The sequence below is a fragment of the Anolis carolinensis genome, chromosome 4 (genome assembly GCF_035594765.1).
Source record: "Anolis carolinensis isolate JA03-04 chromosome 4, rAnoCar3.1.pri, whole genome shotgun sequence".
NCBI lineage: Eukaryota > Metazoa > Chordata > Lepidosauria > Squamata > Dactyloidae > Anolis > Anolis carolinensis.
Genome location: NC_085844.1, coordinates 195468249 through 195492893, shown reverse-complemented (window position 1 = coordinate 195492893; position 24645 = coordinate 195468249). Strand labels below are relative to the sequence as shown.

Sequence of the window (24645 nt, the reverse complement as noted above, 5' to 3'; positions counted from 1 at the left end):
TCGCCCGTCTGGCCTTTTGTAGCAGGCCAGACTTCAGCGGAGGTTCCTCCAGGCCGCAATCGCGGGGGGGGGGGAGCGCTGGGCGGGGGGGGGAGCGGCGTCAGAGCTGGCCCCGCCTCCCACGCTACTCCCGCTCGCCCGTCTGGCCTTTTGTAGCAGGCCAGACTGCAGCGGAGGTCCCTGCAGGCCGCGATTGCGGCCTGCAGGGACCTCCGCTGCAGTCTGGCCAGCTAGGAAAGGCCAGACGGGCCAGGGCGCACTGGGCGGGAGGCGGGGCACCGTCAGGGCGGTGCCCCGCCTCCCGCCCAGCCTGACGGCGCCCCCCCGGGCCTGCGCCCGAGGCGGCGGCGTCAGGGGCCTCAATAGTGGGGCCGGCCCTGTCCATGTCCTATTTTCAAAAAGTCTGATAGGCTCCTGAACACTTGAGAATAGGGAAAATGAAAATGTGATTACAAAGAAACATACAGGGGAATTGCGTACATAGCAAAATTTGCTTGTGTAAGGAATCAGTTAGCATATGTCAGGAATGGTGGTAATATGGAGCACAGGATCTGATTGGGTAGTCAAATCAGGTTCAAGTAATCAAGCAAATGATGGAGATGCGGTTAAGTACCAGTAATAAGGTAGTGGCCAAATCAATCAGACTTGTGTAATACTGTGTTCTCTTTGTAAACGTTTCTACACTTGTCTGCAACCACAAGCACACCAGGAATCCCTGAAGACTTTCTGTATCTGTGCTGTGGAAGTTCTCACCATTGAAGGTGGTCTGGCCTCTTTTTATTTTTGCTATGGTAATAAGGTAATGTTACTGAAATGTCATCCCATTTGTTTTGCATATACTGCCTTGGTAATGCAGCTGTCACCAATATGATGTGCCAGCATAGACAATGGCAATTGCCGTATAATAGATGATGATGATGATGATAATTGTATTTATTTATATCCGAAGGGGACTCAAAGCAGCTTAAACATCAGCATAACCATTTAAAATATACAAATATACATACATTAAAACAGGATTAAAAATTCCCAGTTAAAAACACTTAAAACAAATTCAAAGTTAAAAACCACAGCAACCCCTGAATTTGAAAGCCTACCTGAATAAAAAAGGTTTTACCCTGCTGTTGGAAGGACAGCAGGGAGGGAGCCATTCTGGCGCAGGGAGTTCCAGAGTTGAAGGGCAGCCACCAAAAAGGGCCTCTCTCTCGTTCCCACCAACTGAGTTTGAGATGGAGGTCGGACTGAGAGAAGGGCCTCTCTTGAAGATCTCAGGGTCTGGGCAGGTTCACATTAGGGGATACAATCAGCCAAATAGCCTGGACCTGAACATCTAGGGCTTTAAAGGTCATAACCAGCACTTTTAATTGTTCCCGGAAACAGACTGGCAGCCAGTGAAGCTGCTGCAACAGTATGTTGTTTTTCATCTCACATTTTTAATGGATGTACATGAGATCATCTGTTACCACAATGTTGTGTTGTTAGAAGCATCACAAATGGAATGGAAACAGTGGATTATCTATTAGGTGAGCAAAGTGCTATGTAAGAGTTGACCAGTCCTGAAAGGGGCAGGATGTAGATTCAGATATACCAGAAGCTGCCTTACGTTAGCTTAGGCTGCTTGTCTGCCTGGTTCAATATTGTTGTCCAAATGGTATCTGACCTTTGTAGTTGGAGATGCCCAGAACTAGGAATGCACAGCACATCATCTTTCTTTAGGATGACTCCCACAAATGTATAGTACATATAGACATGTATGCTTTGTGATTAGTTCTGAAGCATGGTTTGAGATGGAGGAATATTTGGATATCTGGGAATAAATGTCTTAACTGCTCAAATATTTATGTTTGGGATACCAAAAATGCCAAAATAGATGAAGTTAATCTAAATGGGAAAGTGTAAATGTGTCAGACTTTGGCAGCAAAAACGAAATGTTAATGAAGATATCTTAGATGGATGCCAAATTTTCATGTCTTGAACTGCATGAAATTCTTGGTATCTTTACATATCGTCTTTCAACATTTATTTTAAAGAACACTGGCTGAATGTTGGAGCTGAAGAGGGCCATTCAGGCAAGACGTTCTAACTTACAGTGAAGAATAATCAGAAAAAAACACTGTGATGCCTGAAAATATGTTTATTGTCAAGGAAACAAATATTTATGATTATCTCCTGTGTTCTCAATTTTGGGCCATGTACTATATCTTATCTGTCAGGCTAATCAAGTTTTTTTGTCAAGATCTTGACATTTCTTGATTTTGGACAGCAATATACTTCATTTAGTGGAAAGCAGAGAAACTGCTTGTAGCAGTTTTGAATTTAAAACATGAAAACGGCAACACAGTTTTTAACTGGACTAGAAGCAGCTTGGGCAGTGTTGCCTTAGGGAACTTGATGTGGGACCAGTGATTATGCTGTCTGCAGATTTGTTTCTGTTATGCTCTGCTTACGTATTTATAAGTGAAATAATATTACCAGAGGCACTGTAAGCCGCCAGTGTTGTCATTCTTTGAAATAAAATTAAACCTTTGTTACCCCCGGACTTCTAATTTTTGAGAAAAGTACGAAGAAGTCAAGGAATGTACCAGGACAAATAAAAAATTACTGGTTAGAAATACATAGCAATACTATTTGTTACTGCATAGACCACATGTTGTGGCAAAAATGAAGTATCCAAATGTGTACATGCATAGATGGGCATCATATCAGTGTGGAGAAGTCATAAGGGCAGGTGAAATAAGAGGGACCATGTACAGATATTTTAGGACCAAAAACACTGCTAGGCAATTTGAAATTTTTGTTTCCATCATGAAAACCAGGCTGGCCCTAAACATTCGAGTGCTAGGCAAATATGTCTACTTTCCATCCAGATAAGAGCTACCCCTTTTAAATTGCTGATGTGAATGTGGCTTTGAGGAAGAGAGCAGCAAGAACTGAACATAATTAGAGGGATGGCAGATTAAAAGGGGAGCAATGAAAAGCACAGCTCGTTTTACTTCTAAAAATGATTGCATCGATGTCCATATATGTTTTCAGGGCAGATAGGAGCTTTTTAGGGGGTTTCACCCACACCACCGTCTGTCTTTATGTTCTCTTCCAGAAAAAAAGATCAAACTCTATGCGGTCAGTTGCTTATACAAAGTAATTCAACACAGGGATACAAGGAGGAATGCATATGGAGAAAGCAGTTCCCTGCTGCTAATGTATGCAAGAGTGTTAAAAGTGGCAAGTGAAGGTGAGAATATATTCAAAATGCTATACGAAAGCAAATGAAGGAGGGAAGAATTGTACAGAGAAAAGAGGATGTCATTTCTTTACTGGATGTTTAAAAAGAAGTCACAGCCACCTCATAGGTAATTTAATTTTATTGCATTTTATAATGCCATTGTCCATACAGATTACATGCAGCTAGATCTACTGTACAAGGGTTTACCGTCTGCCAGAGCAGACACACAGAAGTCCAGAGTACAAATACACAGCAATGCTATTTCCTTTATACAGAGTGGAAATATGGCAGTGTGAAGCAGTAAGAGGAGGATGGATCAAAGGTTTACAGCCACCCTTTCCCCCTCCCCAGTAACCTTTCATTTCACACTGACTTGCCACCTGCTAAAAGGATGATCACATCAAACCAACAAATGTGAGGAAGAAAAAACCCACAATATTAAAGGTTACTGCATGTCTTGCCCCTTTCTTGACCCTTCCTGTGTACCAGGAGAAGGAAAAGACAACAGGGCAGAGTGCTGACATGCCAAAGTCCCCCACCCTCCCACCATATGTTGGGTACTATGATGAGGGAGAAGAGATCCATTTGCAACAGAGAAAATTTAATCAGAAGAAGCCCTTGAAGGCCAACACAAAATATTATAAATGAACAAATCAGGTCATGCCAGCAGACATGTTAACCTCCCATTTTCATCCAGTGAGATCAGTGACCCCTCTGGCTCATGTCGAACAGCTAAGCTGATATGGTTTGAAAGTCACTAGTCATTGGTTCTTGGGTGTTTTCCTGCCACCTGAGATTCAGTGAGAGATTTGGAAGACAAGAATGCCAAGTGGTGAAAAGCTCAGAGAAGGAGGACCTCAACTCTATGGGAGGGTCACCAGGAAAACTGCTCCACATAATATGTGATCAAAATGAAAAGGAAGAGTAATTGATCTCCAGTATTTCACAGCTCCATTACAACGAGCAGTATGAGAACTCCACATTGATAAATGCTTTAGCATTTTGGAACCATCTAAATTTGAAAAACAAAAAGAAACAAAACTCCAAAAGAATAACCCCATCTTGCAAATCTTGGAGCATTTCTATGTTTACGTGGAGCTGAACACCTGGAAATTCAAAGCATGGGTAAGACAAGACAGGAATTTGTATAATTTTCCAATTGGGATTTTTGCCTTTCTCCTTGAAAAATACCTATATTAAAATTAAGTAAACAACATACAAAACTGAAACATACACACACCTTTGGTTTCATACAATGTGTTTTGCTTCTGTTCCTACTGTTCTAATTCCCAAGAAGTGGGATGAGAAGGGAAATTATTACACCGATGTCTCAGTTTCTTTTTGGCAACCGTCTTATCTCCTTCCAACCTCACCATTTCTACCAACTAATTTACAGAAAGAAAACAAACCAAAGACAACATAAAGCATTGGAACAGCATCCAAGTCAAGATATAGAGAGATACAAGAATGGCTTCCTAAATTCCAGAACAAGGAAAAAAACCTTTCTATAATATTCCCTGCATTAGTTTCATCACAGGATAGTTAAACAGACAACAATAAACTAATTTTAGTAGGTTTTTAACCAGCATATAGACCAATATATACATACCCTATCCTGCCACAAGTTGTGTTTGGTCTTTCCCACACTACCCCTTTAAAAGCCATTTTGAGGTAACAAACATAATAAAATATTTTAAAAGTTAAGTACTATATGTAGTTTGCGTGAAATAAAAGTCTCATGAAAAGTCATTTGTGCAAAAATGGATGTACCTAATATAACTGAAACTTAAGGAAGGCTAGTACTGCCAAGATACTCGTAGTCAAAGAAACAGATGCCACCTAACCTAAACTCATGGCAACCGTATTGTTGCTTCAGCAGCCAGTGGAGAACTTTGAGGGGCAGCTTACCAGAATCACAAGGACTTGGAATCATAAAAAAGAAAGAAAAGCTCTTTATTATCCTTCTAGATGACAAATGGAATAAAAATAAGTAGACACCTTGATGAAGTAGGATCCCCATACATTTTAAGTTTAAAGGTCATATAGGTTTCTTTTCTGAATATGTTACAATACCAGTGCGGTTGTTTTGATTGTGGGTTTATCAGCTGTATCGAAAACTGAAAACCCCAAAACTTTCAGATCTTTATATGCATCAATATCAACAGTGGTCTAGGGAACCCTTTCTGGTATGTGATAGAAAGACCTGGACAGTCCCAAAACAGAGAACAAAATCTGTAGATGAAATCAAAACTTTGGTACCCATTTGATAGGCAGTTATCAATTTTTCTAGAAAGGAGGTTAGAGAAACACTATGGATGGCCCAAGCTTATTCTGAACACACTAGTAATACAGATAAAATATCTATTGGCACTGTTTGAACATCTCCCACACCACCATTAATATTCTGTAGACATTTACAAATGTAACAGAACAAGAAACGGATACACAGAACAGTAGCAGGTTAAACCAACCACAATTTGCCTGATAGTTGCTCACATCCTAACAGTCTTAACTAAGTCGGTTGGTGTCCATCAATACTTAGAGTCTGCTCTACACAGAGAATGCCTTTTTGAAAAGGAGTTCTCATAGTAAGATGAATATAACCACATGAGAATCCTCTCCAGTAATTCAGGAAAAACAATAATAAGATTGGACAGATCAGGAAACTTGAGCCAGATTTAAACAAAGGGTATCAACTAAAGAAAATGTTGCTAATTGAAGTCTTAGCAGTTCAATCAATAAGATCAGAGCAAATTTTACAGTTCAAGCTGTTAAGAGGGCAAACCCCACCCCAAACCAAATAGCTTTAGCAAACAGCATATTGATTCAGTGATACTAAATTATATTCACTCTTCAGTGTCCCTTTAAGAGTACTATGTCAGTGTTGGCCAAGCAAGCTTAAAGCCTCAGAAAATAATAATCTGCTGATTGCTAATCAAACACAATATAAAATTATTGAGGCTGTGGCTAGAAGGAACACAAATAGGCAGATCTGAATCAATTGCCAAGTGAAGTCAGTGGGAACCTAATGCTGGCAGGAAAAAACTAAGGATCTGCTTTTTTCTGTATAGCATTTGCTATTTTCCAGGTGATTATCTTTCTAACTTTATACAAGAACAAACCATGGTACACAAAGAAATCCTCTTATTGCAATGGGGATTCTTTGCATGTATGTAAAAGATTACCTGAATTTTAAATCAACAGTACAATTCTGAAATATGGTGTCATTTCTTTCACTGGGACAGTGCAGATTTAATTAACACTGAATAGCTTCAGAAGTGACCCAATTAAATCTAGGAAGTTTATTAATTCTAAGTCATTGTAGAGAAAGCTGGACATAGGGACACTCTCTCACACACAAACATGGTAGAGATAATAGTTTCGCTTGAAGTTATGGAAATGGAAATGCCTGCAGGGCATGCCAGTTTGAAGGACAGCCACTAACCTTCCAAAGCCTCGTATATTACTATCTGACCCTCAAATATATGCCAGATCCCTGCAGGGCTAGATGCAGATTCAACATCCAAAAAAGATTCAAAGCAACATCAACAGCACAATGACAAATATCCATATAAACCCTGCATGGGTCAAGTCTATAACCAAATCTTCAATATGCAAGGTATGTACTTGGAAGACAGCACATCCAATGTTTCAGACTTAGTGGGCTACAAGTGGTGGTGAGAAGAGCCCTTCTGACCATTGATGAGGCAGGGATCACTTGCCTGAGAAACGGAATATTGTAATAATATCTAACACTGATGATTGTGCACAATTTCTCTTCAGTAATTAGTAACTTCCCAGAATGGTTATAAAACCAACATCTGAGGCACAGCACTTTTGATTTTACAGTGCATGTGCTGGAACGTTCAATCATATTAAAACGAATGAATGAACAAGATTTTAAGGACAGCTCTCCTCCCAACTATGATTTTTATGAGGAGAAAATTGCTTGTTTAATGTGTGTAAGGTGGAATTCAATCACAAAAATGCCCATGCCTCAGATGTAGACATATCATTTCAGCAAGAACTAGAGCTAAACCTATCCTGTAAGGTTGCACACAACTTAATACTGTCACATGAAGACAGAGAGGAATTTTAATTAGAGGCATTGACAGAAGTGGAATACAGTCCAGAAATTATCCATTTTGGGAGAAAAGTGAATAATACAGGATACATCATATGCCAAAGACTGAGGCCTATTTTCACTTGTGCCATGTGAGTTTAACCAAAGGATTAGATCAGTGGTTTTCAACCTTGGTTTTGCAAGGTGGTTTGAATTTCCAACACCCAGAATCCTTGATGACTTTCAATAGTGGCCAAGTCTTTTGGGAGCTGAAATCCCAAACATCTGGAAGACCAAAGAATGAGAACCATTGGATCAAATGGTATGAGGAAGAAATCAAAGAACTAAAAAAGGGCAGATGGTTTTCAGCACAATGACAAGGCAAGCTACTGATGCTACATTGACTGCTCTTAATTAAGAATACAGTGCCAGTTTATATATTCAAATATTTGCTGGGTTTTTCTTTTGCTGGGTAAAGTCATGGTCATGCCAGCATGACTGCCAGGCAGTCCAATTTGTGGACGGGGAGTTTTAGGACCAGGGAAAAATGAATTACCACCAAGAAGCATAACAGAGAGACACATTTGGTCTAACAACATGACTTTTCTACCACTGTAGCCTTAATTGAGATGGTACAAGAAATGTTTTGTCACTTGATGGTACCAACATATGAGTTTGTTATCATATGCCCAATTCTACGGATACAATTCTTCAGTATGTATTTCTCTAAATTGGTTTATAATATGTTGTTAAATATATTTGCTCAGGGTACTATGATCTCTTTTTTGGACTTCATTTAAATGGGTCAAAAAGCGAGGCATTGGTTTTAGGTTAAACAGGGATAGTTATATCTTCCCAGAAGCAGTTCAGATCTGGATTGTACACTACTAGGAGACAGCACTTTTAATACTGGCAAAACATACAACTGGGGCATCTCAGGACCAGCTGTAGATGCCAAACACAAAATTCGTATTGTACTAGGGGAAGGGGAAACTGAGGTCAGTGAATCAGGATGGTAGCATTTATTATCAATATAGACTGATAATAAAGCAGCTGCCCTAACAGAACTTGCTAGAAAAAAGGCCAAGGTTACAACTATGCAGTTCTGGAAGTTTGCTTGCAAAGCAATTTGACACAATACAGTGATGCATAGCTTGCGAGACAGTTTTAAGAAGCATCTTACCACACAGAGCTGAACTTCTATATGTTTCACAGAATAAGGTAGCTGAATTCTAGGAGGTATATTTTCAGAAACTGGTCCATCTGGGGAAAAGACTATACATTGGCTTCCTTTACGATGCATTGTTTAGTATGTGAAGATTTTCTATGTGAGGGAGTAGTAACAACATGAGCTCCCCAACTGCACTAAAAAATGGCCTACTCCAGAATTTTACACTCACCCCATGTCCACACAATGCGGACGTCCATTCTCCGTATTTGAAAAGGCTACGGTAAATCTGCTGATAAGCTTTTCAGAAAGCCGTGTTACCTAAAAATGCAACAAAAAACGGAGGACATTTCCAATAATTTTGTAGGATAAAGACAAATAGGGGAACAAAGCCCTTTGGAAAACAAATGAAAAAGGATAAACATGCTGAGAAATCAAAAAGAAAAAATCACATTGTGTACAAATAATAGCTGAGAAGTTCAACAAAATGCAAGCAGTTATGATTTGAAAAAGAGAAGATGTAAGCAGTTTCAGAAGAGACCCATAGAATGCAACTCTCCTCTGGGTTCCATAGCCCACCCTCGCTTTTGCAAACGACAAACGCAAAGCAGCAAATCCATGATTCTGGTCTACCTTCAATAGATGTGTACAAAACAGCACCTGTAAACTTTGGTTTAAATAATAACTTAAAATCAAAAGAAAGTGACAAAGGGGCTAAGAGGCATGCAGAATCTTTGTGAATTTCTCTTTTTGGCTAGTGCAGGAATTGAACAAATCAGAATAAAAGCACCAAATAAAAATAAAAATAAAGAGTGTTTTGGTTTATGCTTCTTGTCTAAAAAAGGGTCTTTGGTAAATGGTTAAGCCAATTATAAAGCATTATATACTAGGGAGGCATTTAAATGTGACCCTAAGAGGAAAAGTTGAGGTGTGGTGTGTCTTTGCTCTAAGAGAGGATGCGAAGTTTCCCGAGCTGTTTTTGGATTTGAGGAGGGACCTGAGGGATGGCTAGAGTAAGAGGGGATTGAGGTATTATCAGCTCTTGCAGTTCTATCTTGAAGGACAACCTTGTTGTCAATGGATAGTTTTCTATGGGGAGTTTCTTAAGACTCCTGTAGTCTGACTGTCATCTCTTAAACACAAGCACCCTCAAATTTCTGCAGTTTTGAGACTGTCCCTGTTTCCCTCATAAGTCTGGAGTCCACTTCTCTTCAAATCGAGCTACTCTCTCAAATCATCTAAAGAATCAACTTTGCAGCTTTATTCAGCTTGTTGGAGGAAGTAGGAAGCTGAGCTGGGGAAATGCATGTTTAGTGGAGCCCTCTAGTGTGAACTCCAGGATCCAAGTAGTACAAGTATGAGTCCTTTCAGTGTGAGAGTTCTGGCATTCGTTTATTCATGCAGCCATGATGCAGAAAGGGAGGAAAAAGTATTTTTCATTCCCACTCTTTTTGTCTAGACTTGGAACAAATGTGGTTCACTTATGCCCACTGTTCAGGAGGAAAGCATCAGAAGGGAAATATATTGTGTAAGTTACATTGACAAATAAAACAGCTTCTCGAGGTCTACCAAACAAGGTAAAACAGCAGTATGTATTGAGGAATACAGTTCCTCCACCATCATCAAGGTAATTTGGAAAAAACAAAGGAATACAGGGGAGATGGGTCAGAAAGATGGCTAGAGATCATAGTGCACAGCATAACAGAATTTGAGAAACAAAATGGAATTTTCTAGCATCACCCATCAGAAACCTTTGAGATGCCTTCATTGGAAAAATACAGGCTCAAAACATTCAGTTAGATGGCTTTAGGGTTGTTGCAGAAATCAATCAGGAATTTCACCCCAAACCACTGTTTCCCCTGGGAGACTGACTTAAATGAAAATGAGAGAAAGAGAATGAATTTGAATTTGGCTATGAGATTGGATCCCAGTTGCCATTTATCTACATAAATGTAAGATTACAAAAAATAATGTGCCATTTTGTATTTTTAAGTGGTAAAAAGGAAAAAGTAGTGCTGGCTGGATTTACCGTAACCCTCTAAGTTTGAAATGTGTGTATGTGTGTGTGGTGTTATCATGGTTTTCCAGCTGGTGCAAATGGGACTTAATACAATTAGAATGCACTGTATTGAAGATAAATGGATCAATATTATGTGCATTGGGGAAAAAACAATATTCTGAGTAGATTAATGCCCTCCTATCCAAAGGCCTTTACCTCATCCTGTTCTGTGAATTACATGGTGCTTGGTGCAATGGTAAAGCATTACCTAATCACAGAATGGTGAAAAGGAATCCTAAGACATGTTAATCATGTGAAATACAAAACACAATGTCCCTTGGGGCCTTAATATAGAGATGTGAATTGGTAAACTTGTGTGTGTTTGCACTTTATTATTCAGGCATAGGTGTGGCAGTTTATGCTCCTAATATAAAGCATGCTGGAGAAGAGAAGATCCATTACTGTTTTCTGAATCACCCCAGTTGTTAAGGATGATATCGTCTTCCCAAAAAATTAATAATAACCTGCTGTTTACATTTTTGAAGCAACTTCTGTATTCCACTTAGGTCCTGAATACAATACAAATATGTAATGATAGAAAGTACACATGGGTCTGTGTTAGAGACTCGTCAGAAGCATGGAATCCATCATATTTGACCCACTGGTCTCAAAGTCACCCCCAAAATTTCTCTTACCAGCAACTGATAAGAGTCTGTCCCAAAGATGAAGTTTTGGAGTTGTCCTCTCAAGAAAGGAGAGGCAAAGACCCCTTGGAACCTGTTTTTTGTGGTAAAAAAAGCCGATCAGATAAAAGTTTTCTCTGAATTCTGGTGTGAGGCAGTAAGACAGTGAGCTGACAAAAATCAAAGGATGTTGGGATGGTTTTTGGTTAACACTGTTTGTTCACCTGAAAGTGGTACATCATTCATGCTATAAGAATTTGGAAAGTTCTTGCTTCCTCCAAGTTGTTTGGCATCTAGTAACTACAGACTAGCATACCAGTTGTGTTTGATATAGTTCACTGGATAATCTAATGACTAGAAGGAGTTAAAACTTCACCACAGCTCTGCTGTGATTGATGATCAAAGAAAAAGTATTGTCGATCTCATATTTATCTATATTGCTTTGGAATTTTTGCATGTTAAACCAGGTCTTGGTTTGTTTTCTACCACCAGATAACACTGGCATGTCCCCTTTTCCTCACCCCACTCCAAGTGCTTCTGATTTTGCCATCTTTGTCAAGGCAGCTCCATGCACATCTACTGGCCATTCTCATTCATATCTCCAACCTCATAAAAACCATTGCTTTCTGGCCTCATGCTCAATTTTGATAAAATGGAAGGATCAGAATATCATAAACAAGGAGGAACAAGCAAAGGTTTCTTTTCTGCAGAAGTCGCAGTCTTTTCCTTGAATTCAGTCTTATGCTGGACAGCATCAGCTTGCCTTCCAATTGCTCAGGTGTTGGCTTCTGGAAGAAGTTTCACAGTATGTGATAGCATGGAACGGACCTTCATCCCTGGACTTTGTGGTAGTTTGTGGACTGAAAATTGACTCTCAAGCACGATTGGTTAAAAAGGAGTGCTTCTTAAACTTGCAGGGGCAGAAACACAGGTTGAAGAAAGACTAACCGAGTGGCTTATATGTGGCAGTGAGAAACCCTTTGGCTGCTTGCTGAACTACAGTGTATTCATTACATCTAGCTCGGTTTTTCTTTTCTCGATGAAGAAATGAAACAATTGGGACATCATGGCTTCAGTAAGGGTCTTGTTTCCAATTGCTGTTCCGATACGTTGAGATTGTGTGTGTGCCTGAAAAGATTCTTCCTAGTGCAAAGTTCTCAGTGGGATTAACTGGCAGGTTATTGGAAATGCTTTCCATAGGAAAGTAGAGGACATTCACTTGAATGCTGCTCCCTGTTGGACTGGATGCTTCCAAACTTGTGACTTGTGGAAACAACATGGCATTTAAGCTGAAAATGACAGAACACAGAGCAGACAATACAAGACACCTTCTTTTTATCCCCATGAAGCTGGGGTGATGGAAAAGTGGGGAGGCAACAAAGAAGTCTTCGGACAGAAACAACCTACCATCCTCGTTTACCAATTACAAAATTAAAAAAATTAAGAAAAAGAAAAAACTCAACTCTGTTTTTTTTTGTTTTGTTTTTGCACATCCCTCCATAAACGTCTGTTAAGAGTCAGTGGGATGTAAGGAAGGAAAAAGGGTGTGCCTTCAGCAATGGGTAGACCCAAGGAAACCCTTTTGCTTTGCAGAAGTGCCTTAAACAAGATAACGCTGAAGGTCACCTTGAGGAGGTGGGAGCCACTGCTTTGTCTCTGGGGAAGTACTGGGCCCAAGGTGAGCAGGGAGGGCCCTTAAGACAACTCTTCCACTGGTAACTCCTCCTCCAGGTCTCTATCATCAGGAATTGTCACATTCTGATTGGTTGTTCCCATAAGAGAAACAGGTCTGCTGTCATCTTCTGTCTCAGCTGGTTCTTCCTTCACATGGACTTGGTGGCTAAAGTTGGAGAAAGTAAGTTGAGTCAGTACAGTGTTTTGTCAAGGACAATAAGAACACTTAAGAGATGTAATAAGCTTTCTGGTCAACAGCAGAAATGGAATATTTAACTAATGAATCAGGAATCTCCTGACTTTGTTGAATAGATCTTTAGTATTCAAATCTAAACTTGCAGTCCCCATCAACAGAGATGCTTGGTAGCATTTGAATAAGCTAAATAAACAGTTTAGGAATTTTAATTCTTAGGCTATTTTCTCACAGCAATTTTGTTTCCAATTTCCAAATTTGTATGATGTAAAGTGAGTTATTTCATACAATAAAACAATATTCTGACCACTGTTAATTAGAAGCTCTTCTATGTATACCTAATCCTATCATTTCTCCTCCAACTGTTATTTGGTGGCCTGTAATAACCAAATTTGGAATCCTTCAAGATATTTATCACAACAAAGTTTCTTACTAAGTCTGAGTAGAGCAGTGTCTAGTCAAACTACTGCTGTAGTGTATATTAGGGCGACTATATCATTAAAAAAAGGAAAAAGCCCACGTGCACATTTTCACTGGTGGAAAAAATGAAAAATGATTACCACGAATCCCTAATTTGGTACATGCTTCAGTATCAATAGGACTTCACTTAATATATCAGTGTCATGTTAACTGACTAGCAATAAGAGCAGGCTAACCTCAACTTGCAGATTGATGCTTCAACTCTATCGAAAATCCCATGTGGTATAATATGATCTACTATGAACTGCAGCAGGTCTCTGGTATTTAGACAGCTGATCACTCTTCTCAGATGCCACAGCTACCAGAACCATGATTTATTTTCAACTGGAAGGAAGTCAGGAAAAAAGTGATTCTGGGCTCACCCGTACTGCTGTGGAGAAAGATGGGGGCTATTGCTGCCATTGCTGTTGACTTGTTCCACAGTGCTGCTCACATCATCATGGCCAACATGTAGCATGCCACTAGTAGAGCTTGTGTTGATCATAGTGGGACTGTTCAGAAGAGGGAAGTTACTCTCAGCCAGGGCAGCCTACAATTAGAGTGTGACAGATAAAATCTATAGATGTTCAATGAAGAAAATCAAGACAAAAGATAACACAAACATTGAAAAACACAAGTTTGTTTTCTCAGGTACTTTCCATAGTCAGGTACCTCTAACGATGTTATTTTCAAGAAAAAACTTGACAATGTAAGCAGAAAAAAAGTATTTTTTCACTTTATTAAGAATACTAGCTGTGCCTGGCCACGCGTTGCTGTGGCGAAGTCTGGTGGTATGGGAAATAAAATATTGAGGAATTGGTGGTAGTTAAGGTAAAGTGTAAAGGTTTTCCCCTGACATTAAGTCCATTAAAAATGGGTTATATAGCTGTGTGGAAGGGCCTTGAGTCTACACTGCCATATAATCCAGTTAAAATAAGATAATCTGTGGAAGAGGCCTACGTGAGGCCTAACTCTGCCTGTCCCCTGGGCTGAGTGGATTGCTAGGAGACCAAGTGGGCGGAGCTTAGCCTTCTAACTTCTCCCTCTAATTAGGACTTTATTTTAATTTTATTTTTGTTGTATGAACGTAGAGGCATGGATGAGGGGTTGTGCTGCCAAGTTTAGTGTTTCTGGGATGTGTAGTTTTGTTGTTTTGTCCTAGGCCAAAATTTCATTACCCTTTTATATATATAGATATGATGTGTGTGTATATGGTGTATATATGTATGTATGTGTGTGTGTGTGTGTGTATATATATATATATATATATATATATATATACACACACACACACACACACACACACACACACACACACACACACACACACTAGCTGTGCCCGGCCACGCGTTGCTGTGGCGAAGTATGGTGGCATGGGAAATAAAGTATTGAGGTATTGGTGGTAGTTAAGGTAAAGGGTAAAGGTTTTCCCCTGACAGAGCTTAGCCTTCTAACTGGCAGCAATTGGATAAAAACAATTATTCCTCTCCCTCTAATTAGGACTTTATTTTTATTTTATTTTTGTTGTATGAACGTAGAGGCATGGATGACGGGTTGTGCTGTCAAGTTTAGTGTTTCTGGGATGTGTAGTTTTTTTGTTTTGTCCTAGGCCGAAATTTCATTACCCTTTTATATATATAGATTGGTGTTTCTAGCTCAATGCGTTTAAGAAAAATACTTTTTAAGAATCATATCAACACGCTTTCTTAGTCTTGATTTTATTTCACAAGAATACTGGAAATGAAAAACCAATCTGTTTCAGGTAGATGTCAGAAAGGTGAATTTTTCCATGAGTGCTGATAAATCTTGTCACCCACCCACATCATTGGTTAAGTGTCATCTGCAGCCTAATCTAGTGGGACTCATTAAATACTTCTAGGTCACTAGCTCCCCCCGTACTAATCTCGTCCATGACTCCTGAATCATTTTTCCACATCTGAACCCTCTCCTCATCTTTCCCATCCACTTGTTAAAATCCAGAAAGAGAGAGGAGATAGAAAGAATAATAATGGCAGAAAGACTGTAAAAACACTCAGCTGTGAGACAGCCAATCCAAATATTCTACAATTCGCTGTCTTTAATTTCTTCTCAACCAGTCAAATTAATTAATTCTTACATTGCTTATACTGCAACAGGCAGGAAAGTGTGATTTGGACCATTTGGAGTCCGGCCACCTGAATCATTACAGAAATTGGGCTTGATCAGGATCTCCAGTACATCTTATGGAAAAGCAGTACCACTGAAGTTTTAAACTAATCACAGTGGCTGCAACCATAATAGACTAATTCTGAGTATTTACCCTAGACTGAAAGTAAAACTCAAAAACAAGGAAATACTGGATTTCTATTTCAGAGTTCTCCCCAGAGCTATAAGGGGTCAATGGAATGAAATTTCCCTCAACGTTTTGAACGTTAAGTGCAACCTTTTCCAAATGAAGATGGCTCTCTGAAATTGCAGTGGGGTGCATAAAAACTTGTTCATTACCAAAGTCATACCTGGTAGCTGGCATTAAGTGCTCCATAACTAAGGCCAGAAATCATATTTTTGACTAAAGTTGGACTCCTGCAAATAAAAGAAACAGCTGTTTAGTGTTGCTCTACAAGCACAAAGTGAGGTAATAAAGGCTCTGGAGAAGGAAAAGGATGAGGAGCTGTAGAAGTCTCCCCCATGTTCATGATTCTCCCTTTGCCAGTAAATAAAAAAGGCTCCACTGCTGGTATAAGATGGTAAACAACCATATAAATTACATGGGTTAATAATAGGGCTGTAATAATGTTTAGAACTAAGACGAAACTGGTTACTGCTTGTCAAGTTGTAACTCTCTCATATTTCAAAACAACTTTTCTTCTGCTTTTCTTAATTTTGGAGGTATGTGGCATGAATTGAGGAAGTTGATGGATATGTCTTCTCATCCTAGACAAGGGGTGTGTGTGGAGAGCTGTTGTACAATTAGAGGTAGATGGGTTTGAATCCATACTTCCATCACAGTCTCCTAAATGTAGCTTTGTGTGGTAGAGAACATGCAAAAGTGATTGTGAACACTATGGAATATTAGAAAATTCAAGAAAACAAGCAGAGGCAAGGGACACTATTAAGTAAAGCAGGAGCAGCTAAAGTGTGGTCTAGGGACTACATGCAATTTCTTGGGCAAAAAATGTTTCTCAAATTCCCTCTAGAAGTGTAAAGGAATTTTGTCATGTTATGCCCCCAGGCCTTCTTAGACCCAAGGAGAGGCATTCATCTTCCCAAAGAGGCTAGTGAACTATCAAACATACCCTGTCATCTTTGGTGGCCTTCTCTTTTGGTACTCATGTTCATCCACCGTCCAGACAGCTCCCTTGACATTCTCCACTCGCACAAAGCACTTGTGTAGGCTCAGGTTGTGGCGCACGGCATTCTGGAAGAAAGACAGAGGAAGGTAAAAAAGTGCCTTCATAATGGGTGATGGTCCCACTCAAAAGGTCTGTTTACTACAGTTTTCACAAATGACTCCATTATTAGAAACTACTGACCTTGCACCCTCTCTATGGAATGTTGGCAGCAACCCGCTAACCTTAAAATAGACTTAAAATCTGTTTCTCAGCAAGACAACTGATGAGAAAATGATGTTTTTAGCCAACCATATGCTTAAGATAACAATGTTGATTATAATAGCTGTGTACAATGTTCTATATGTTATACAATATTATTCAGTTACATACATTAGCTATCAGCACTACCTCCTGATCAGGTGCATGTATGTTATTACCTCTGCTCTATATTGGCTAACCTTAATCAGTCTCAGCTATCATGTCTGATTAGGATAATGGGAAACATATTATAGGCATTGTAGGAAAGTAGATTTCTACTGAACCTATAAGGAACTTCTTAACAGTAAGAGTGGTTCAGCAACTGAACCAATTGCCTAGACAGGTAAGGGTCTCCTTTTCTGGATATTTTCAAAAAAGAGTCTGGACAACTACTTGCTGAGGATGTATTACTTGGAGAGTAAGCAGAGAGTTGAACACAATTGAACACATTGAACACAATGGCCCATGGGGTCCCTGCCAATGATTCCATGACTCTATGGATTAGGAACTCGTATTAGCTAATATCAGGAAAAGGTTTCGGTGGACCAATAAAGGGAGAGGAATAACATCCTCTTCCACTGATAATCAATGGCATCAACAATCACCAGCAGCAGTGGAAATAGACTTGATCAGAGGTACAGGAGGAAGGGAGGCATTGCGAGACATTCCAATAGTGTATGGCGAATGCTTCAATTCTCCAGTCACACTGAATGCCCACAGGAGTCCCTCAAAAGAGGGATCCCTTCATTTCAGGCTTTGGAACACTTCTAAACAAAGCCTCTACAGAAGAACCATTTTGTCAGCATGCGCCTACAGATGTTAACTGAGGATGGTTGCTGGAGCTTCCACAAGCCAACCTACGTAATTACTCATTATTAGCTAAATGTAGAGAAAAGGGAAGGGAGAAGAAAAGCAAGCTAAAGGGGCAAAGTGTTTCCAATACCATCGCTTTGCTTGGTGGTCTTCAGATTTTTTCTTCTTCTGCAAGTCACAGCCCACCCTTCTTCTTTATTCTGTGTTGCCCATCTTTACATTTCTAAATGTAAAATAAAGAAAACGCACGTACACAGGCAGTGTTGCCCCGAGAGATACTAGCTCCCTTTCCCCCTGCTACCTCCTTGCCATTTGCTACTGCCCCTATTTCATTACCAATTTTAATTTGCCTCTAATTAAATCCTGTGTATTTTTCCGACTCACTTGCTAATCCATGAGGGAGGCAGGAGGCTGGAGTGGAATCTCTCCGAGCTATAATTACAAAGGGCCTAATCACGTCGGGGCTCTGCCTTTGAATAAATTTCCTTGCATTAAGGTTCTCAGATTCTCTGCCTTGCAAATGAGAATGACCCCAATTTCAGGATGTTGGCCTCGAAGGGTTTTTTTTTTATTTCGAGTCCTGATTCGTGATGAGAGACTAATTCGTTACGCTAAAACATTAACAGCAATTTAAAAGGTCGAACGGGGGCCGTATAAACAAAAGAGCTGGCCAAGACAACAAGGCAAAAGAGAGAGATGGGAAATAAAGCCCCTACACCTTAGAAAGTCTTACAATTCTTGAAGACAGAATGAATTAGACTTTTCCCTCCAATTTTGGTCACAGTTTATTTTATCAAGCCCATCAATTCCTTTCCCCCTCCCTGTCTCATTCTATTATTTGTCCAGTGGGATGTTTGTGATATTTTTTCTTCTCTGTGCCCTTGTTCTCCAAACATGGGAAGACAGGTCTCTCTTTGCACTCTTGTTATAAGGAATTGATGTTGCTCAGACATTACTTGAAAAAGTCTTAGTCACCACCACACTTTTGCTGCTACGTTCAGCAGCAGAGGAATCTTCTAAAATTCAGTGAGACCATGTTGAGTGACAGCAAGGCTCAGGACTTTCTTATAGTGGAACTCTCTGAGCAGGTTTGAAAGAAAAAGTAAAAGACACGAGCACGAAATGTTCCTTATTCCCATTACTCCTATCACAACACCGCCAAATATTAAAATGTGGAGGAATACATCAGCACATCCAAACTGAAGGCACTCTTATATGGTAGTTTTCTTGGTTTCACAGGTGTAGAGTTTGCTATAGCCTCAGGGATCTAATATGACAAGTATGGTAACATGCCCAGGGAGTTGGGAGAAATAGCTTGTGCAACAGATTTGTAGGGGGATGGTACATCTACAGTGAACAGAACACATTGTATTTGGCTACACCGCCTTTTTGATGACATCTGAAATGTTTTATCACCCCTTCTCTTTGTGGCAATGATGTTGCTTCCATCCCGAGGTTCAGCTAAGCTCCAAGACTTTGTGGTAGATTGCCTGTGAGCAGAACATCTGCCTCAGGATTGATTTGAGACATAAGTCACAAGCTTGTGAGAGAGAGCATACAGGAGCACATAAGCCTAAATGCTTAGCTGAGACCCACAAAGGGAATCTCAGATAGGAATCTCAGGTCCAAAGTCAATATGGATGCAGACATTCAAGAGAATAAGGCCAGTCTCTCCCTATAAAAATACTGCAGCCTCATGTTTTACTTTGGGTGCACAAACCCTGAAGGGGATCAGGTGCTGCAAGAAACATCACATTTTCTTCTACTACAAAATTCTCCATTCAAACCGTCTTGAGAGCAGATGCCCCCTGGCATTGAAATCTACAGATCACCAAGAAATTTAGCTTTGATAAAATGAATGCTGTTGGAAAATACAATCTCTATTTCATCAGTGGAGTCTTGGTTGCATTGGCCAGATGATGACTCTGTCACTGGGCGTAGGTGTCCACATCCCTTACCTCATTGAATCTGAGGCTGTGTCCTGAATCTGAGAAATTCCTGGTGAGCCTAAATCAGACAAGTGTCCTGCTATTATCATTTATCTTATTCTCATTCCATCTCATGCTGTCTTATGATCATAAGGACTCTGGATCAAAACTCAGGTTTAGTATAATTTTGCAGTATTTTTTTCCATTCCACCCAATATAATGAGATCTCAGGGTGATGTACAAGTAAAATCAATTTAAATAGAAACAAGGCAAGCAATAAAAATAATATAAAGAGATTAAAGGCATATTTAATAATTTAACAAGTTAAATTACATTTTAAAGTGTTAAAGTGTTAAAACAGTTTAAAACCAAACGCATATGAGAGTAAATCAGTTATGCCCTATGGGCTATGGGGCATAACCTGGTGGTAAAATAAAGCCAGATTTGATGTCAAGTAGGTCTCCAACGAGATGGCATTTCACAGTTGAGGTGCCACACTTGAAAAGGCTGTCTCCCATGTAGGGCCGGCCCTAGGTAATTTTCAAGTGTAAGCGAACAGAATTTTGACACCCCCACCCCACCAAACCAATCACTGAAAAATAAAAGTGTTGGATAAGCGAAAATGTTGGATAATAAGATGGGATTAAGGAAAAGCCTATTAAACATCAAATTACATTATGATTTTACAAATTAAGCACCAAACATCATGTTTTACAACAAATCATCAGAAAAAGCACTTTAATACATGGTAATGTTATGCAGGAATTACTATATTAGCGAATTTAGCACCAAACATTGGACTGGGCTATAGGGCAGTGTGGACTCAGATAACCCAGTTCAAAGCAGATATTGTGGGTTATTCTGCTTTGATATTCTGGGTTATATGGCTGCGTGGAAGAGCCCTGAGGGTCCTACCACACAGCCATATAACCCAGAATCCACATCATCTGCTTTGAACTGGAATATATGGCAGTGTGGACTCAGATAACCCAATTCAAAGCAGATACTGTGGGTTATTCTGCCTTGAGGGTCCTTCCACACAGCCATATAACCTAGAATATCAGTGCAGATAATCCGCAAGTATGTTTCAGTCTACTTGGAATACACGAAGAGTGTTTAAGAACCGTTCCAAGAGTCCAGAAGAGCCTTGACTCCCCATATGACCATCATCCCACTTTCTTTGCTAGTTAACTTGAACCCAGTATGCTTTATTATGCCAATTATTTGCCTTAGATCAGGCATGAGGCAAACTTTGGCCCTCCGGGTGTTTTGGACTCCAACTCTCACAAATCCTAACAGCCTACCGGCTGTGGAAGTTGCAGTCCAAACACCCGGAGGGCCAAAGTTTTCCCCATGCCTGCCATAGATAGTTGAGCAAATAGTTTTCATGGTTGCCCCTCGCTGTTAGGAATTGTAGGAGAAAGTCTTCAGGCCGGTGACTCCCTCCCTCAAGCCCAGGTATCTGAAGCAACCAATCAGGAGGCCGCACCTCAGCCCTTCCCGGGAGCGCTTGGAGAGTTCCTTCAACCCCCTCCCGAACCCCCCCCCCTTGAGTCCCGGCTTACGGCGCTGGGTAGTCAGGTGAAGACTTGGGGCTGCTGCAGGGAGCGCCACAGGTCAAAGGGGCTGCCCGCCTTGGCCGCTTCATAGGCGCCCCCGTCGCACTGGCCCCCGCTTTCCACACTGCTGCCCTCTATTCCTCGCCAGTGCTGGGAGCAAGCTGTGGCTGCCATGTCCGAATTTGAGTGGCCTCCTCCTCAGGCGACGCCCCCAGGGAGGAGACTTCAACTCCCAACAGCCTCACTGCTTTGGCTGATGCTCGGGGTTGGTGGGAACTGGAGTTCAAAACACCTGGGTCACCACTTAAGCTTGGGAAACACTTGAAGGAAGTGACTCTGCGCCTCTGCTTTAAAGTGAAGGCACCTCGGCACCACTTTTAACTGCCATGGTTGCCCAGCTGCTGTGGAGGCCAGGCCAGGCCGCAGCCGCGGAGGCAGGAAGGCCACGCCTGGATGGAGGTGCCTCAAAGGCGCCCCCCTAGAGGATGGTGCCTTCGGAAACCGCCTACGTCACCTAATGGTTGAACCGCCCCTGCTCCCATGCCCTGTTACACAGTACTGTTCCAACTGGTGGGAAATCAGAACCTCCCCCCCCCCAAGTTCTTAGGCATTCATGTATTGGTGTTGGACTATATTGTTGGGCTTGTCCCCATATAAGCCTCCCCGAGTCCCTTTGGGGACATGGTGGTGGGGTATAAGAATAAAGTTGTTGTTGTTGGTGGTGTTACTGTTGTTATTATTATTATTATTACTACACCCCTCCCCCCATAATTTCTTGCCATTTGCTATACTGGCTTGGACTGATAGGCATTGCAGTTCAGCACTCTCGGAGGGGAGGGGCTGCATTTTATTGGTATTGCTGGAAGTAATAGTGGGTTAATATCTTGGTATATTCACCCAGAAGAAAAAGAGTTAATGGCCAAATGATTCAGGGATTGCTCAAGGTCATCATGCATTTCAGGGTCTTCATAAACCTCTCCTGAAAATGATATACAAGTCTTCATTTTAAACACAAGTCCAAACAAAAATAGTTTCATACAGCAGTAATGTGGAGGCAAATATTGATATATGGGCAACTACGTGCTGGTTCTGGGAGCACTAGAATTTAGGAATGTAAGCTTTCTAGCATTTGATGTGAACTCTACATCTCTTACACACCCTAGAAGGTAGGAGCAAGGTGCTGCCATGTATGTCTTTGCTTTTGCTTCAGTTCTGTGGTCCTTTGCTCCAGGGGGGCCTTCTTGCATGATTTTAATGCAGCTTTTGTATTTTACAGAGTATTTGTTTAATGCCAGGCTTGGCTGCTCTGTTTGCTTCTTATCTTTGTCTTTTCTAATGATGTTTGCTTTATGCCCCTGGCCCAGCCTCTCTCCCCAGCTTCTACCCCAACCATTCAGCATCTCTCTTAGCTCTCTGTGCTGCTGCTGTCATACCAACAAAATCCTCCTCACATCTGTCACTTTACAGTCACCTCTCACTTCACCTCTTGGCACTTGTTTACTTTGCACTCACCTAGCGCTGACTACCTGGGTACCTCAAAGTGCTCCAAAGGACAGCTAAAGATTAAACTATCATTTAAAAAGAAATAGCATGCTTTCTTTGCAACTAACATAACTTCACTGGCGCAAGTTCTGGTTAAGAGATGTCTGTTTCTTCCCTTTTATAACCATGTTTTCTTTAATTTGGGTACATGTGATTTTTAAAAAAGTAAATTTCATCTAGATTTTCCCTATAAATGACTAAACAGCCTTTTTCAAATATATAAAGTCTTTTGAAATCCTATTTTATTATTTTAAGTAGACTTTTAATCTGTACTAATATATTCATTCTTAAGAGATATGTGTATAGCATCAAAAAAAGGTTGCAGAATAGCATTTTATTTTGCTAATACATGTTTCATCCTTTTTTCCTGGAGCAAACAACCTAGATATTAACACAGAAGCCAAATATTTAAATTCTCAGCTTTTGCTTTAATAACCCTTTTAGCGTTTTCCATCAGATATGCTGTCCTAAATAAGTCACACAAACACTGTTGGATACCTCTCTACCACTTCCCTCCCATGCAACATCCACAGGACTCTTAGTGTGTTTGTGTCTGTGACTATATAGAAAAAACATATTTACCTGCAATATTCCACTTAAACCATTAGGGGGAGTCTATGATTGGTGTATGAACAAACAGGAGATCCTTGATATGATCAGTCTTCCAAAGATTGCCTAAAATTCACAGACACCCATGCAGGTTGATATTACGGCTTTTGCTTCATATTAAGGAGGAAAAGGAAGATGGTTACATATCCACAAATGATTGTCTCCAATCTTCCCCCACCTTAACTCAAAAATGTTCCCAGGACACTTGTTCAAAGGGTGATGCATTTAGCCATCAGAGTGAAAAACTATAAATAGAGCAAAGATAATTAGCTATATAATTGTCCATGTCTGTGGGAGAACAAATTCTGCATTCATCTTACTGGCATGTACCAGCCTCTCTGTTAGGATCACTGCCATAGATTTTTTTTTTCAGGAGTCAAGGAGCTTGATTTCTATGTTAAGTCAAGTGTGCAACTCAAAGTGTGCCAAAGTCAACGTGTCAGTTCATTACCGGTGTGTTTATGTACTATATACACCCACACACACACACACACACACACACCCACGCACACGACATTAATACAAGACACACATTTTTACCAAGATTTTTTTTAAAGAACAGAACACAAGGTAGTCTTTGGAAGGTTCCAAAAGGTTAAGTAGGCAAAATATAGGTAGTGGGAAATTCAGTGGTGCAAACACTGCAATGAAAGAAGGAGTGATGGCACTGGAGCAAAGGTTTCAAAGAGAAAATGAAATGAGTGCAAAGAAGGATTGTATCAGCCGTGCACATCCCTTTGCCAGGAAAATGGGAAATGACAGTGGTGGTGAGTTTACTAATGGTTTATGCCTTTTGTCGGGGGGATGCTTACGGAAAGCATATGGGATATCCCTTGCTGATGACCTGTAAAACTTACTAAATTAAAATACCATCAAATCAGTATATGATGAGACAGTATATTTCATGCTACAGATAGTGAAATGACACATTTCTCTTCCCCAATATCACTATTTACATGCAGTTACCTGGAGAAAGAGTGGGCATGTAATCTCTGTTTCTATATGAATTTGTTTTTGTTCCTTGCAAAGTGAGACTTACCAGAAAAATTCATGCAGAAACAGAGATTTCCTGATGAAAAACAAACTTTTCTACCTTTGCCACCAAGTGCCTGTCTGTAGTATTGTTAGCCCCAGAAAACATGGTGAGAAAAAAGTACAGTTAA

The 24645-nt window shown here is 40.4% G+C and overlaps 1 protein-coding gene across 7 annotated transcripts in view; it reads right to left on the bottom strand.

The window, feature by feature from the left end:
- Positions 1 to 3344: 3344 nt before the first annotated feature.
- The window catches only part of foxp4 (forkhead box P4), a 206002-nt gene continuing 184701 nt past the window's right edge, over positions 3345 to 24645 (bottom strand). For all 7 annotated transcript variants that reach the window (XM_008109697.3, XM_008109692.3, XM_008109699.3 and 4 more), the window contains 4 exons: positions 16738 to 16859; positions 15958 to 16024; positions 13846 to 14012; positions 3345 to 12976 (listed from right to left, as the gene is read on the bottom strand). In XM_008109697.3, the coding sequence (XP_008107904.1) occupies positions 12832 to 12976; positions 13846 to 14012; positions 15958 to 16024; positions 16738 to 16859 (501 nt within the window). In that variant the 3' untranslated portion in view covers positions 3345 to 12831. The remainder of the gene's footprint in view (positions 12977 to 13845; positions 14013 to 15957; positions 16025 to 16737; positions 16860 to 24645) is intronic.